Source organism: Diadema setosum, chromosome 4 (assembly GCF_964275005.1).
Source record: "Diadema setosum chromosome 4, eeDiaSeto1, whole genome shotgun sequence".
Classification (NCBI taxonomy): Eukaryota; Metazoa; Echinodermata; class Echinoidea; order Diadematoida; family Diadematidae; genus Diadema; species Diadema setosum.
The window spans coordinates 8,940,467-8,955,635 of record NC_092688.1 but is presented as its reverse complement, the minus strand read 5'-3'; the positions used below and the strand labels follow the sequence as shown (position 1 = coordinate 8,955,635).

General features: G+C 41.3%; 1 protein-coding gene across 1 annotated transcript in view; it reads left to right on the top strand.

Moving 5' to 3' along the window:
* LOC140227474 (interstitial collagenase-like) overlaps positions 1 to 15,169 on the top strand; it is a 35,501-nt gene that overhangs the window by 17,891 nt on the left and 2,441 nt on the right. Inside the window, exons 2-4 of the mRNA XM_072307877.1 lie at positions 12,576 to 12,847; positions 13,300 to 13,589; positions 14,093 to 14,245. Coding sequence (XP_072163978.1) covers positions 12,576 to 12,847; positions 13,300 to 13,589; positions 14,093 to 14,245 — 715 coding nt within the window. The remainder of the gene's footprint in view (positions 1 to 12,575; positions 12,848 to 13,299; positions 13,590 to 14,092; positions 14,246 to 15,169) is intronic.

Here is a 15,169-nt window from a genome sequence, read left to right as displayed (position 1 = left end):
CTTGTGTTGAAACACGGTCGGAGAAAGTTCTCCCAATTTTGTGTGGCAAGTGTTGACCTCATGGTGGCAGTCTATAATAGATGCGTCATAAGTGAATTTATTCAATCGGTCATGGTCAATTTCCTGGATGGGTATTCCCTCGAACATTTCCCCTTTTTCCCTGGGATGGCTCCATTCCGATCAGGGGGTACCAGACCTCTTTTTGTAAACGTTTTGAGAGGGCTGAGTTCACTGAACAGACCCCTTTTCGCCAGGGTATAAGCAATCTCCTAAAGTCGCTCAGGAGTAATCATGATTCATATATAGTGTGCATGATTATGCTTGTAAGTGTGAAAGCGTTATAGCGTGACTGTGTGGATGAGATTACCAGGTTCATGAAATATCCACTAAAGTTTAGAGTTTGATAATTAATTATGGTTAACTTGTCATTGTTTGTGTGCATCATGTGACTATGTGTGTGTCTGTGTCTGTGTCTGTCTGTGCGTGTCTGTGTCTATGTGCGTGTGTGTGTGTGGGGGGGGGGGGGTGTCTTGTAGCAACGTTTTATACGGACACTTCGTAGTAAGCGTGAACATGAACATTTTGTGGTCCAAATTATTTTGACACGGGGTAGGCCTATTTGACAGGAAATGGAGTTGTTTGTAGAGTTCTTCCGGTGCGTTTTCAACGACATTTATATTTCCTCTTTGTAGGCAGGAGATGCTCAAATATTATTGCAGTTTAATGCCATAATAACGTGACAGGAAAGAGCCTAAAGTATAATGGCAGTTTTGGTTTCCTGGTTGCTGAAGGGATTGTGTTTAGTGGGTTGCATCGATAATTTTTGCATTTTATTTATTCATTGTAGACATTCCATCATCATATTGTGTCACTCATGAATTAATCGTTTTTCCCTCAGCGAATTGTCAGCGCAGTATAATGTTTTACCGTACAGTTCGTCCGCATTGTATTCTTGACATACCAATAATTCTGCTCTTTGGTCCATTTTTTCCTCCACTTATTCGTACTCTAATGTTAATCCACCTCCCCCCCCCCCCCCCGCCCCCCTCCCCCCCCCCTGCTTTCATCAGCTGCAGTAGTCACTGCGGTAAAGGCCTTTTCTGTGATGCTGAGCACTTCTTCTACTTCCGCTTGACGCGTGATCTTTGTCACCTTATTATGCATTATATACTAACTAAGTCTTGTCTGATGACATTGATAGGAATCTGATTCAATGACCTGTATGAAAATCGACGAAGAGGGCGTGCGTCGCCGTCAATTATCATTTCAGTTTCCATGGACTCACACAACATATAGAAAAGATATGAGAGAGAGAGTATTTAAACCAGAGTATTTAAATAAGCTCGCTCCCTTACTGGAGAGAGTATTTAAATCAGATATCTAAATCAGCTCCTTACATAAAATCATGTATCATAAATGTGTGTTGTCTACTAGTAGTAATCATTCGACACGCCCACCTTGAGTGGCTATAAGGATTGTAGTACAAATGATTGTACAATGTATCGCAAAAACACTTTTGCCAACTCCGGGCCAACGCCTTCCAACATGCTATGGCTCCCTGCCGTACCTCCGTGATGAGCATGAATTAGGTGCAGGTTCTAATGAGCATTGATGAGGATGTTGTCTGTATGTACTTTTTTTTTTACTCGCCGCGAGCGTGACGCCAGCCATATTCGGGTGAAGGTATGCACGGCGCCCCCCGATAGCCCTTCATTACCCTAGTCTGTAATACCAGACTGTCTATATCACACGGATGAATTTTCTTGACTAATTATGTTATTTCTGTCTATTTTTCAGACATAATTCACTTCATGTCACTCTGCCGTCGTGAAAAATTTGAAATGCTCACTTCAACCTTTCAAGGTTCTTTCTGTTGAAATAGTCTCCGTTGTTCTAGATCCACCCCCAGTATGAATAGGGATGAAGGTTTTAGACTACACTGGCAAGTCGTCTGAGAGTTAATGAGAAGTAATTTGTCGACGTGGTTTGATTTCACTGACGCACCATCCCTGTATGAGACCCCGCAAGAAATGGAACGTGCGGAAAGTCTATTGAAGGATTCAGCTCTGTTTGGAATTTATATTGTTTCTACTTTCATACACATTCTCTATAGGAAAGTTAACAGTATTAGGGGAGTACGCCTACCAGTATCTGCAATAAGTATTTTATGTGTGTGCTCGTAGATGGACACCATGAGATATACAGAATTTGACACAATTTATGTACGTAACACATTTTTTTTTTTTTTTTTTGGTGGGGGGTTGTTTGTTTTTGTTTTGTTTTGTTTTGTTTTTTTGCTGCTATACATGGATATGTGGCGGGGAAAACAATAAGAAAAAAATATGCTCTATGACCAAATTACCCTAAGGCCTACCTTAAACCTATAGTCGATATTTTCCCTTTGTTTAAAGTGTGTCCAACAAGAGCAACCACACACACACATTCACACACACACACACACACACACACACTCACACACACACGCACATACACGATTGCCTAAGCTGCATATGGGACGCATAACTCGGATATCATGGGGGCAACGTTATCTTCTTACACATTCTTATAATGTTGGACTGCTATCTTTAAACGTTATCTCATCATGCTCTCAGAGCTCTTTGGTATCATACTTATGGCTTGCGTATGTAAATGTTAATCATGTAACTCGGACCACGCCCACAGAGTCTCCTTGGCTATAGATGTTACGTAACTGACCCGTCCTTATCATCCGTAGATGAGAGCAGAGTATCTGGAGGCATGTCATCCCCTCCGTTTGGCAGCGGCGACGCGTAGAGGAGCAATGTTACATTGACCTCGTCACTTGCGGAAGCACCCGATGTCTTGAAAAGTATTGCCAGTGACCAAGGGTATGCCGAATGTAGTACACTGCAATAATATGATATTATCAGCACAGTAGTTATGCAGAGAAATATATTCAGACATTGGGGCTCCACAGTCTACAAGACAGTGTCCAACGTAATTGAGCGGTCACTTTCATCAGTAGATATGAACATTATACGCTGGATATGGTTTAGCCACATTTATTATGTACTCGTTCTGAACCAGCTGTAACGCATTGATCTCTAATATACTTTTATGTGTTACTAGTATACTGCCCTATCATCATGCCTTTCACTATACCTCTCGTAAAAAGTCGAATGTAAACTCAACTGCATGAGAGGGTAATAATCATAATGGGTAAAGAAAAATGTTGGAGATAACTAGAGATATTTAGAAGTTCGACGGACACGTAAATGAACAAAGGAAGACACACACTTATTAACACTTGGAATTGCAGGTGTAGAACACGAGCTTGCATTTGAACCAATCAATTAGAGAACATTATCCTAAGCGCCTCTGACATAACTGTATCATTGCCTAATTTTGGCACAAGAATATATTTTTATCACATCGTAAGGTCTGTGATCCCCAGTGACTTTGTAAATGAATGACTACCTCGTGGGTCGTAGAGGTTTTTTTTTTTTTTGGCAGCGTGTATCACTCCAGACCAGACATTTTGGCAGGGAAATTCTGCCTGAGAAGTAAACATTCAATGATGTTGCTCGCAGAACACCCACTTTAATCTCCGCGATATCAATTTAGAAATTGACTTGTGGTTTGTGTGTGCGGCCAACTCATGCATTGAGACGGGATGAAACTAGTTTCACTTTCCAACTTGCTATAGAGTTCACCAGCTCTTGATATTGAAAGCTCTACCATTGAACTGTTGTAGCTCGATGATTCCAGCTTCGAACTGTTCTCTAACCGCATTTCGTGTCAGACAAGCTGCTGAATCATTGCATTTGCCTGTCCTGGCGACGCCAAAGTCACCACTGGCGAGTATAACAGACAATGCTATTGTGCCTTTCAAGGTCATACTTAGGAAATTTTCGGGGGATCGTGGGGGGGGGGGGTACTTACCATATGACCAGTATTCCGTATTTTAGCCCCATTTTTTTTTTTTTTTTGATTTCCCACTTCATTGTATAAACTTATTGGTTATTACTCATTCCTAAAAAGTGCAGAAAAGTTGTCACATATAAGTACAATGCCGTGGAGTTGACTATGCAAAGTGGAAATTTGAAATTGTCCCCCCCCCCTCTCTCTTTCTCTGTCTCTGTATCTCATGTTTCTCCTGTATCTACGTCTCACTCACCGATATCAGGCTGACGCCACCAAGAGAATTGTCGTTCGCTATAACGGTGAATCATATTCGAGAGCTTGACGCAGTTTTTGCCCAGTATTTCATGTGTTGGTGTTGTTGTGGTTGTTGTGTTTAATTTGTTGGCTTTGTTTCATCCTCTGGAGTTGCGTCACGAACAGATGATCTGAATTTTCGCGCGTCAAGCTTTCGTTTATCTGTCATGAACACATCGAGGTTTCGGCGCGTCTCTGCACGTGGTAACGATGATGCGGACGGATTCGATACAGGCCGCGAAATCCTGATGTCGTTTAAAGGTTTGAAAGCAGCAAACACATTTGAACTTTTCCGAGAGTCAGACCTAGAGATTTTGAAGAAGAACGTAACGAAAACAGAAGTAGAGAGGACAAATGAGGCAGCAGACGTCACTTATTGATTGAAACTATTCACGTGTATGGTAAATTGAAATGATCAGCCTGTATGTACTTTTCATACTTTCTAATGTTTTAAAGACAACTTTCAGTAGATTTCTAATGTATTAAAGACAACTTTAATAGATTCAAGATGCGAACGCACTTTTGAAATATTTGACTGTCAGCGTACGTGCATATAAGCTTCATATACGGACGCAGATTTGAGGACCTGAACGAAGTCATTATGGAATGATTGTCTAAACACGTGGGATGTTTGTAACTTAAAGGAGACCTCCAGATGATTTTCAGACTTTTACATTTGAACAACTGTAAAGTGGTTAAACTGAGTACAGAGATTCAGAAGTTATAGTGATAGGGATGAGGAAAAAGAATTTTTCCAAAATTTATAACAAATTGCAATGAACAAGGATGATGACATAGCAGCCTCACCATAAGAATTCATGAGTTGAGGCTCAAGGAAGCAGAACAGAAGAAGAAGGCATGCATAGCTTCTATACACAGGTGAACGTGTTGAGCAAGCGGTACTGCAATGGAATTACACTGCTACATTTCTGAAATATATGAGGCTCCTATGTCATCAACACTGTTCAGTGTAATTTGTGTAAGGCTTTTTTTTCCCCAGAGTATCGGTTTCTCTGCTCAAGGACCCAATAAATTTCACAAATCTATAAATGTAGCGGCCGATTTGAGTACTACATGATATATGAAATTGTGAAAATCGTCTGGAATGGAGATGTAGTGGAATTCTTGAAGAGAGAGATAGAGGTAGATAGAAAACATTAGATAAAGTATAAGAGAGAGAGAGAGAGAGAGAGAGAGAGTGTCCGAAGCCTACGGGTTCAAGAAAGGTTCCCGAACTACCGGCGTAGGGGTATTCGGCCAAAAATAGGTACAGTACTTGTAAACTATCATTTACTGGATCTCCCGGTCTAAATGCATTTCCGCGTGGGGCGTGCACGGGCGTGGAGGACACAGCTGGCGAAGGGGCAGACTAATGGAGTGATAGGTAAACGCGCGTGCCCCATATACAACCGAGAGATCTCGACTATTTATTTTCTCGACTGCAGATGAAATAAACTGAAATCGGAAGTGTCATGGCAGTGAAGTTGATAACGACACATGGCTTCTCTTAAAAAAAAAAAGGAGTTTTACCTCTCCCTCTCTTTCTCTCTCTCTCTTTCTCTGCGGTATTCTTCGTCATCTTCTTCTTTATCTTTTTTGTTCTTTGTTCTTCTTTTCTTCTTCTTTCTTCTTCTTTCCTTTTTTTTTTTTCTTCTTCTATCGCTTCTGCTTCTTTGAGGAATGGTTACACTCCAACATGCCGGTCTTATACGAGACACCCTTGTTATGATTACTTACTTTATTCCCATTGAATGTCAATGAAATTACAGAAAAATAATACTACTCTAATATTAACTAATTATTTTATGTACGTATATATACTTATAGTGTCATTGGTGTGCTGTTGTGGTGGTGTTGCTTTCATGGAAAGGTTTTCATTATATTTGCATTGCGTTTTATTCCAAAATGGTGAAGCCGATAGTTAAAACACAGCGAAGGAACCAGTGCATTTTGTACACCCTAAACCAAATGATATGAATCAGAATCTTCATCATTTTTATTTATTTATTTTTTTTGACATCTTTCACAGTGTGTACATGTCGTTACTCAGATGAGCATGATGTAGGATTTGAATTCCTGTTCTGCCTTTCGTCGCGACGGATACACGAATTGGCACGTGTTTAGAAATGTGTCTGAGAGATAAGCAGCTATGTTTAGATTAAAGCGAACTGCGTTGATGAAAAGTGCTTTACATCCGCAGAGAACTCGCACCGGTTATTACACAGATTAACAACAACTGAAAAAAAAAAACCTCCCCGGAAGCTCCATCAGCACTAAATATCATTCACACGAACTAATGAAACACGCGTGTGATTGATTGATCATCGAAACCAGACTACGTACCTCCCGGAGTCTTAAGGTAGATTTCTGTCTTTATGTTTGAAAAAAGCAGCAACAGCAACCACAGTCTTTGAAGAACAGATGAGACAATTTATAGTCCTCACGAAACCAGTTCACATTAATTTTGTATCCACCAGACTCGTACATGCGGGGCGAAATTCTTCGAAATTCGTCATGATTCGTAAATCAAAACGACTGAAATCAAGGACCACTGCATGCACAGTGAAACCCAACGAACCATTTTGCCCCTTAATTGGTTTACTTACAAGTGATATAAAATGGAGTGCATCATCGCACTAATCTCACATCAGGGCCCCGTTTCATAAAACTTATCAGTGACAAGCTGTCATAGTTGTTATAATCTACCGAAATCCTTGCATCTGATCGGCCAAGAGCAAATTTGTCACAGAAATGTGGCAGTTGTCACTGATAACAAGTTTTATGAAACGGGACCCAGGTCTCGTGATTATAATATGCAGCGTGTTTTGAAAATGAAGTGTATTGGGAGAGGATGAAATTCCCCTATAGAATAACATTATAGTTTCACAGGAATGTACATGTAGCTTGTGTTGTTACAAACAGATCTAACATACACTGTTCTAATCAAAATGTGCCCAGTCTTCTTTTGTCGTGTGTGTGTGTGTGTGTGTGTGTGTGTGTGTGTGTGTTTGTGTGTCTTTACTCTCATGTTTTACTTCATTGTGAATTGTGTATCTATGTTAATTCGAAATACCTCTTTTCTTATGAAAAATGATAGGTGGATGTTAAACTCGGGGGTTTTCAAGGATCAAATAAAGAAGAGAGATATATTTCTTTAAATTTTCAAGAATATTTACCATGAAGCAATGTTAGGCTGCTGGATACATTGTATAAATCATCCTCCAGTCAGGCTTCCCATATTAGAAACGCAAGCCCCCCCCCCCCCCCACCCCCTTCCTCCCAGTTATCTATCGGCCCTCGAGAGCTGGATCGTCGTTGCTCCGATGGATGTAGGCGTTGGCAACACACCAAGATGTCTTCACTGATGGTAATAACTCCAAGCCCTCGGGCCGATTATATTCAGCACCATCCCGGAAGTCGGGCCCGATGAGTGGCAGTCGCATACCAGTCACCGCTCCGACACCCCCTGAATCACCCGTGACGCGACTACCCTGGGCAGCTGCAGCGGCGGACTGCTTGCTCCTCGGCGCGGCGAGACCCTAAAAAAGGCTTGTACGGAGGGGGCGTGTACGCAGATCCAGGCCGGGGAGGGGAATCCCCCAAAGTCATGTGTCGTGGCTGCCCCGGCAATGTGGCTATCAAAGTGCGGGCATTCTATTGTAGACTCGTTTAAAAAAAAAAAAACAACAACAACAACAACAACAAACAAATAAACAAACAAAAACACGGTACAGGCAAGCACTGTGCCATTGGAAGTAGGCCTAATTGCGAGGAGGTCCTGATAAGCGCTAGCGTCAGAATCTGTATGTTCACGTGATTAGTGTTGTCGTTATTAACAGTGCTTATCTGTTTAGGTTAGCAACCACTATGCACCCGAAGCAAGATGAATTATGATCATCATTATGATCATGCTGCATATTTATATTATCTGCTCGTATTCAACGGTTTGAACTTGAAACAAACATTGAGTCAGATTGATTGAATGAAATGAAGAAACAGAAAATAGGCCATAATTATCATGACTAGATGGATTTGTAGCACTTCGATGACTTCACGTGTCATTGTAACCTAAGAGTAGGCCCAATTCGGCAACGTAGCAACTTTCCACATTTTGGCGGCGATTCAAAAACCACGCAGTGAAAGGACATTCACCTTGCAGCAGTGCAGTACAGTGCAACACGAACCGCATGTTCATTATTATGTGCTTATACCTGCTGTTATCATGACTGTGCATCTCTTTACGTCATGAAACCGACTGCTTGTTCGTTCATCATCCCATGAGAACGAAAAAATCACTAGGGTCTGCAGATGCATGTGCAGGTGGTACTCACGGTTTTCAAGTAGACAGGAAAATAGCCACACGCTTTGATTTCGGGTCTGGCTTCAATCGATTCCTCTTCATCGGTTTCGTTCGCACGTACGCTGGCTGCTGCAGCTGCTGCGGGGAGCGCTGCGGGGACTCCTCCTGCGGACGCAGCATTTAATCGTAAGAGGGCGCACTGCCTGAAGAAAGCATGGGTGGTGGAATCAACGCAAACATGAAAGATTACCGCTGCACTGATGTGCATAATATTTATAATACATTGATCTACAGCATGTCATCGATAGATTGCATCTGTTTCGAATGATTCGCACCCAAGCATTTGTGAGAACTGTTTAACGATTATACGAGCCGCGCAGAAATGACACGCAGGATTAAAACACGTGTAACATGATGTAATGTCAACTTCCTTCGTCAAGTGTCTCCATGGCAACCAGAGAGTTTGTCCGAGGTTTTGCCGATCGGCCTGTATGTAGCCGGCCCGACCTTGCCTCGATTGAAGCATGCGGAAAACTAGTCATAGCAATAGGACTCGGACACTGAAGAATCAGGTCAACATGGACAGCTGCTTGTTATCGGAGTTTGACCCAGAAATTTCCGTTAATGTGTTTCTATGTGTGCACCAGACTATCCTGTACACTGACCGCGTAATCATGTTCTACTTGTATTCTTTTCCTTTTTTTCTTCTTCTTCTTTTCTTCATACAGCTTGTTTTCCCCCTCTTCTTCTCTGTCACAATCGTCTTCTTTTTCCTCTTCCTCTAATGCTATCATTTTGTTCCTCCTCCCCCGCCTTCTTTTGCTTGCTTTCTTTCTTTCTTTCCTTCTTTCTTTCTTTCTTTTTCTTCTTCCTGTTTTTCATCTTCTCGTTTTTCATCTTATCCCCTCTCATCAGTGTTGATAGGCTAACTCAGTGTAAGTCTGTCCTTAGTAGATCGGCTCAAGATATTTTATTGAACTCATCGAGTTAATCAAACTTATTTCAATAGCCAAATCCCTACCCCCTTTTTAGCTCATTTTTTTTTTTTCACAAGTAACGGATGAGGCGAGTGAATGCTGTAACGTATACCAAGTGTGCACAATAAATCTCGATCAAAACTTAATAGAACTTCTACAGTATATATAATTGCACTAACTTGCGGCTAAACTTTCGCCACCTAATGATCATGCTGTTCTGTTTATTCCTCTTCCTCCCTCTCCCTCTCCCTTCCATTTTCTCTCATCCCTCCCTCTTTTTCTCTTTTCTCTCCTTCTTGCCGAAGATCACTGTCATTTAATCAAATTTTCAAGATTCATTCAAGCTAAAGTGTCCTTTTCTTCATTTCCTGGCCTTAACCAGGGTCGCATATTCTCCCAACTTCCTCTGTAAAATTCTGTCACTTCCATCGGCAACCGGGTCATATACAGTGCGTCAGCGTGATGGGTTGGTGATCCTCGGAGAGCCCGGTGTAAGATACTTGCATGCTACTCTGATTACCCTCCGCGCGCCGGCTTTCGAAATTGCTTAAAATCAGATTGCTATCATCCTGGTGTCTTACGTTCGTTCTCAAATCTAATTCGTCATCCCTCGATTTGGCGCTCCACCCTTCTGGTTTATTGGATCCAGAGCCACCCCTCCTCGACCTTTCTCCCTGGCGATAAGCTTCTTCCCATTTGTTTCTGTCTTTTTTTTTTCTCGTCACCAAAATCAGTTTCCTCACTCCAAGTCGTCCCATGATCTGAGATAATAATTCTAGTGATGGGGATGGATAGATACCATGCTTGCAAAGACACTAATATCTTGATTTGATTTTAAACTGAACCCCTTTCAATAAACTAGTATACAGATAGAGTTCTGCAAGTCCCCCCCCCCCCCTTCATGGTCAAACAGTCGATAAAAACTTCCTCATTTATCAGGCATGGAAACTTCACTTTGTAAATTCGAATCAAACGCAGCACCGTTCGTTATTTCCTAACATATACTTTAACTTCTTAGCGTATATAAGAAAATCTTGGGCACTTGTATATGTGAAATTTTCAAACATTTATTCGGGAAGATTTGTATGTACAGTCAAAATGAAACTGGTATTAGCGGCCCACGGAAAGCACGTTAAAAGGCGGGCAAAGATAATAATTATGTGTATCGAATATGTTTACAAAATGCAAAATATTCTGGCAATCAAATTCCGAAATGGATTAATGTAATGCCTGTACCCATTCCCACACAATTAGAAGCCAGAGTCATTAACCAGCCGGATGCCACCATCAAATCCCAGAGATTTCATCCAGTCTTTTAAGTACCTTATCCTGAACGTTATCCCGTTTAACAAACAGAACGTAAGGGGAAAAGACTCATTTGGAAATTGTCACATTGTCTGAAAAGAACATGAAGGAAGGGGAAAAGACTCCAAATTAACTTGGGTTCTCATAAACGTATATAGAATTAATTCAATGTGCCAGCTAGTTCGTGAGTTTAAAAGGTTTGACATGTAGACTTTAAGTTAATTCGTAATTCAACCATCCGCAGTATGACATCCGTTTTGAAAATATTGAACATGATCAGAAGATTGTGCATGGGCGTTGTGAAAAACGGAGAACGCGATTCGAACTACAATAGCATCGAATGACTTTAAATTATGCGAGAAATGCAGGTCGTGGCAAAAAATTATGTCATAGCTATCGCCATATATCCAATCTTCCCTCCATGCGTTCGTGATAATGATTCCAGCGGAAATTATCCGGGACAGAGGGGAGATGAGAAAGCGTGTGCCATGATGGTGAGCAGATCGTGATAAGTTAGCGAGTATTTTATTAATCTATTCAGTGGCAAGAAAAAAAGAAGACTGTAATTCATCAAAGGATGTGACGGTCTTTTTTCTAACTGTTTATTTTGACAAATTGAGGAAATGCCAGATGTGTTTGGAATAATTCAGACATAGTGGGATAGTGCACCATGTCAGGTCTGTAATCATCATAATCACTAAGGTCATACACATGACATATTTTTTTTTTGATCATAATTTTCTCTATAGGCAACCACGAATGACAGTATCCGGAAATCAATCTTAGTTTACTTGTTGTTTTGTAAACCCCAAATAAAATCTCTTGTCGAGGGTAGTTACGTCTCGGTAAGAGGAGCGCTAATCAGGCCCTATATCGTATAATTATGATTAGATGCGTTATCTGGGAATCATCGTTTTACTATATGCATGTTTGATTTGCTTTTGTTTGTTTATTGATTTTGTTTTCATGCAGGGCAGTTGTTCTTTGATCCAAGAGTGAAATTTGAAGACAAATTTCTGGTGCCGTCGTCACGGTCAAATATAGACCTGCATTTCGTTTCATCACCCTCATAAGGCAGGAATTATCATCCATCGCTCGAATAATATGCGTACACTAACTTCAGTGTCTAGACTGTTGTCGGGATTGAAATGAAGCCGGATTCGAGTCAAAATCAATGTGACTCTAAAGACAGGACTCGCAGAAGAAGTGAGCGTACGTCCTTTCATGCACCCACCGTAAGGGGGCGCCAAGTATTGTTTGCTTCCGTGGCTCCTGTCTAGTTAACTTTTAGAGGCCGTAAAGTAGAGGAAGATGTTAGTTGGACGAACAGAGAAAGAAGAGCAGATGAAATAAACTCGAATGAAACACTACGCGTCATTCCGTTTTAAGTGAGTTTTTTTTCTGTCGAAGTTGTCGTTAACTTGATTTGTGTTTGCTCGTCTCTGTCTACAAAGTGTACCTGTGTGTATGCGTGTATGTAAGCATGCCTGTCCATCAAAGATTTAGAAAAAAAAAGCACACAAAAGAGTCATTCCGCGGTGTTTGGGGCCAATTGTATAATAGTGTTCGATTGAATCTGCGAATTATTCTTTGTTCTTTTCTCTTTCTGTTGTCACATACGACACGACAGTCATATCTTTGTCAATGCTTGCAATTTGGAGTATTGTGTAACATGTTGATGGTGCGTTGTTTTGTTTTTTTTTTTTTGTGTGTACCTTTCTGTTCGATATCAGAGACTCGATTCATTATGTATTCATGATGTGCATGTCTATTTGTGTTTTTGTTTTATTCTCCAGGCATATTTGAATAAGTATGGCTACATTGAGCCCGCAAATCCCCAGGCCAGTTCTATCCGACGCTTGGAAGACTACCACTCTGCTATCCGGCACTTCCAACAGCTGTACGGTTTGCCACAAACCGGACAGATGGATGCGGATACCAATCACCTGATGTCGCTGCCCCGATGCGGTTTACCCGACGTTCCGCCGAGCGACGAACCGGATCAAGTGAGGAGAAAGCGGTTCGCCCATTCCAATCTTAAGTGGGAAAATAATGACATTACCTATAGGTGAGTAGATCACGACTTTGTTGACAAGCGATTTTCAAACACTCATCTGAAACAACTTCTTGCCTTTTGCGTCTTTTTGTTTTGCCACCCAAGTAGGTTATTTATCTAAATTTTAGGGCCTATGTGAATATCTATTTAGATAATAAAATGTGTTTGAATTCATGAAACATTCTCAATTTGGGTTGAGCTGAAAACATTATGGAAATCTCGTGCCGTTGAATGAGAACTAATACAATTCGCAACGAATCTGCATAAAAAAGATAAGTTAGTCTTACAAGCTTTATAATGTTTTTTAGTAAACAGTGACCATGATTTGATATAAAAAGTATGACTTTAACTGTTTTTTTTTACTCAACAGTAAGGTAGGTGATGGCGTTATCTTGTATTGAAGGGTGGAAACGATTCCAAATTTGCTATAGTCTCGACACAGTGCCCTCATTGTTTCATTGCAGAATAATGAACTACTCGCCAGACCTAACCGAAGCCGAGATAGACAGGGAGATTTCCCGCGCCCTCAAGCTGTGGAGTGACGTCACACCCCTAACCTTCACAAAAGTGACGTCACCGCCGGCCGACATCCTCATCAGGTTTGTCGTCTACGAGCACGGAGACGGGTTCGCGTTCGACGGCGAGGGCGGCACACTCGCACATGCCTACTTCCCCGGGGAGGGTATCGGAGGGGACGCCCATTTCGACGATCACGAAACGTTCACTGTTGGAACAATAGAGGGTGAGAAAACGGCTACCAAAATCTCATGGTTATTTCCAGAGTACTGGAGTGTCTCAAGCTGTAACTTGACTTTGGGGAGCTCTTACATCTTTTGCTAGTACCCCTTTTCAAATCATCGTGAGGAAATTGTCTTTGCCGAGAAAATAAAAATTAAAAAAGATTTAATGAGAAGAATAAGAAGATGAAAAGGAAAAGGAACAGTAGGAGCTAGAGGAAGAAGAAAAGAAGAAGTAGCCATTAATCTTAGAAGTAATGGTTAACAAAAATATTAGTCATTGTATTAAACCTGTACCATTTCTTTCGCTGTGCTTTTGAATTGTCGTACCAAATCGCATTCCAGTCACAATCACAATTAAGTACACCCCTAATATGACGAATGACGAATTTTATCTTATCCTGCCCTCCTCCCAATTCCTATGCCTTCTCTCTCTCTCTTCCCTTCCTATCTATTTCTCGTTGATCCTCTCCTGTCCCTCCCCCTCCAACCGTTCTCGTCTTCGTCAAGGCAGGCACGAACCTGTTCATGGTGGCCGCCCACGAGTTCGGCCACAGTCTGGGCCTGGGTCACTCGTCCGACCTGTCGGCCCTCATGGTGCCCTTCTACATCGGGTACAGCGCAGACCTCCAGCTATCGTATGACGACCTACACGGCATACAGTCCCTCTACGGTAAATTATGAATCCGTTGTCTCTGTTTATCATTTTTGCACCTGTTGTAAGTCTTCTTCGATAGGCCGTTTTACCACTCAAAATTGGTTCCTTTTGTGCGTACGTGTGCACACTCATATTCCCCGTCCAGCTGTTTTATCATAATTTAGGGTGCAGGTATTAATCGCTTGAAGTGGTGCTGATGGGGAGTGTCTTCCAAATTTATTGTCAGTTATAATGGTATCTGATTTGTTATGAATTTATGATATGGCCATTCAGAAAGAGGAGAAAATTCTGTGAGTTGAGCTATAGGCCTACAACTTCGGTGAGTTTTCTCAGTGAGTCCACGCTATACAAGATATACTGCAGACACTGCTGTGTTTTCAAAGTGGCAGTATATTGCGGCCTTTATGTAATGGAAGCCGCTGCCCACCCTTCATGCGCACAAAGAGTCACGTGGTTGACACATCAGAACTGTTATGTGCATGCAGTCATGATCACAACAGATTCTGTATGATAAATCTGTATGCTAATGCTCACATGCTCATGTGACTTTTTGAAGAATGTTCATCTCTAGGCACCCGCAAGATGTCTGTCCATTGTTGATTAAGGTAACGTATCAAGAAGTTCGAGAAATGCTAGTTCTATACGCTAAACGCTTTCAGGTCGGCAAAAAAAAAAATAAATATATATATATATATACTTTAGATATTCTGAGTTTAGGACACATCATCAGACACTTTTGATGATGACGAAAGATCAGAAATAAAGTCATCTTAAATCTGCATCAGGTGTCTAAATTAACCATATCACATAACGCGATGTTAACATAGGAATACGAATCTTGACAAAATACAAACAGCATGAAATCTAGGATCAGGCGTGATATTATGAGCATCACATAGAAGGTCGGAGGTTTCACCTTGATAGCAGAGTTGCCCTTGA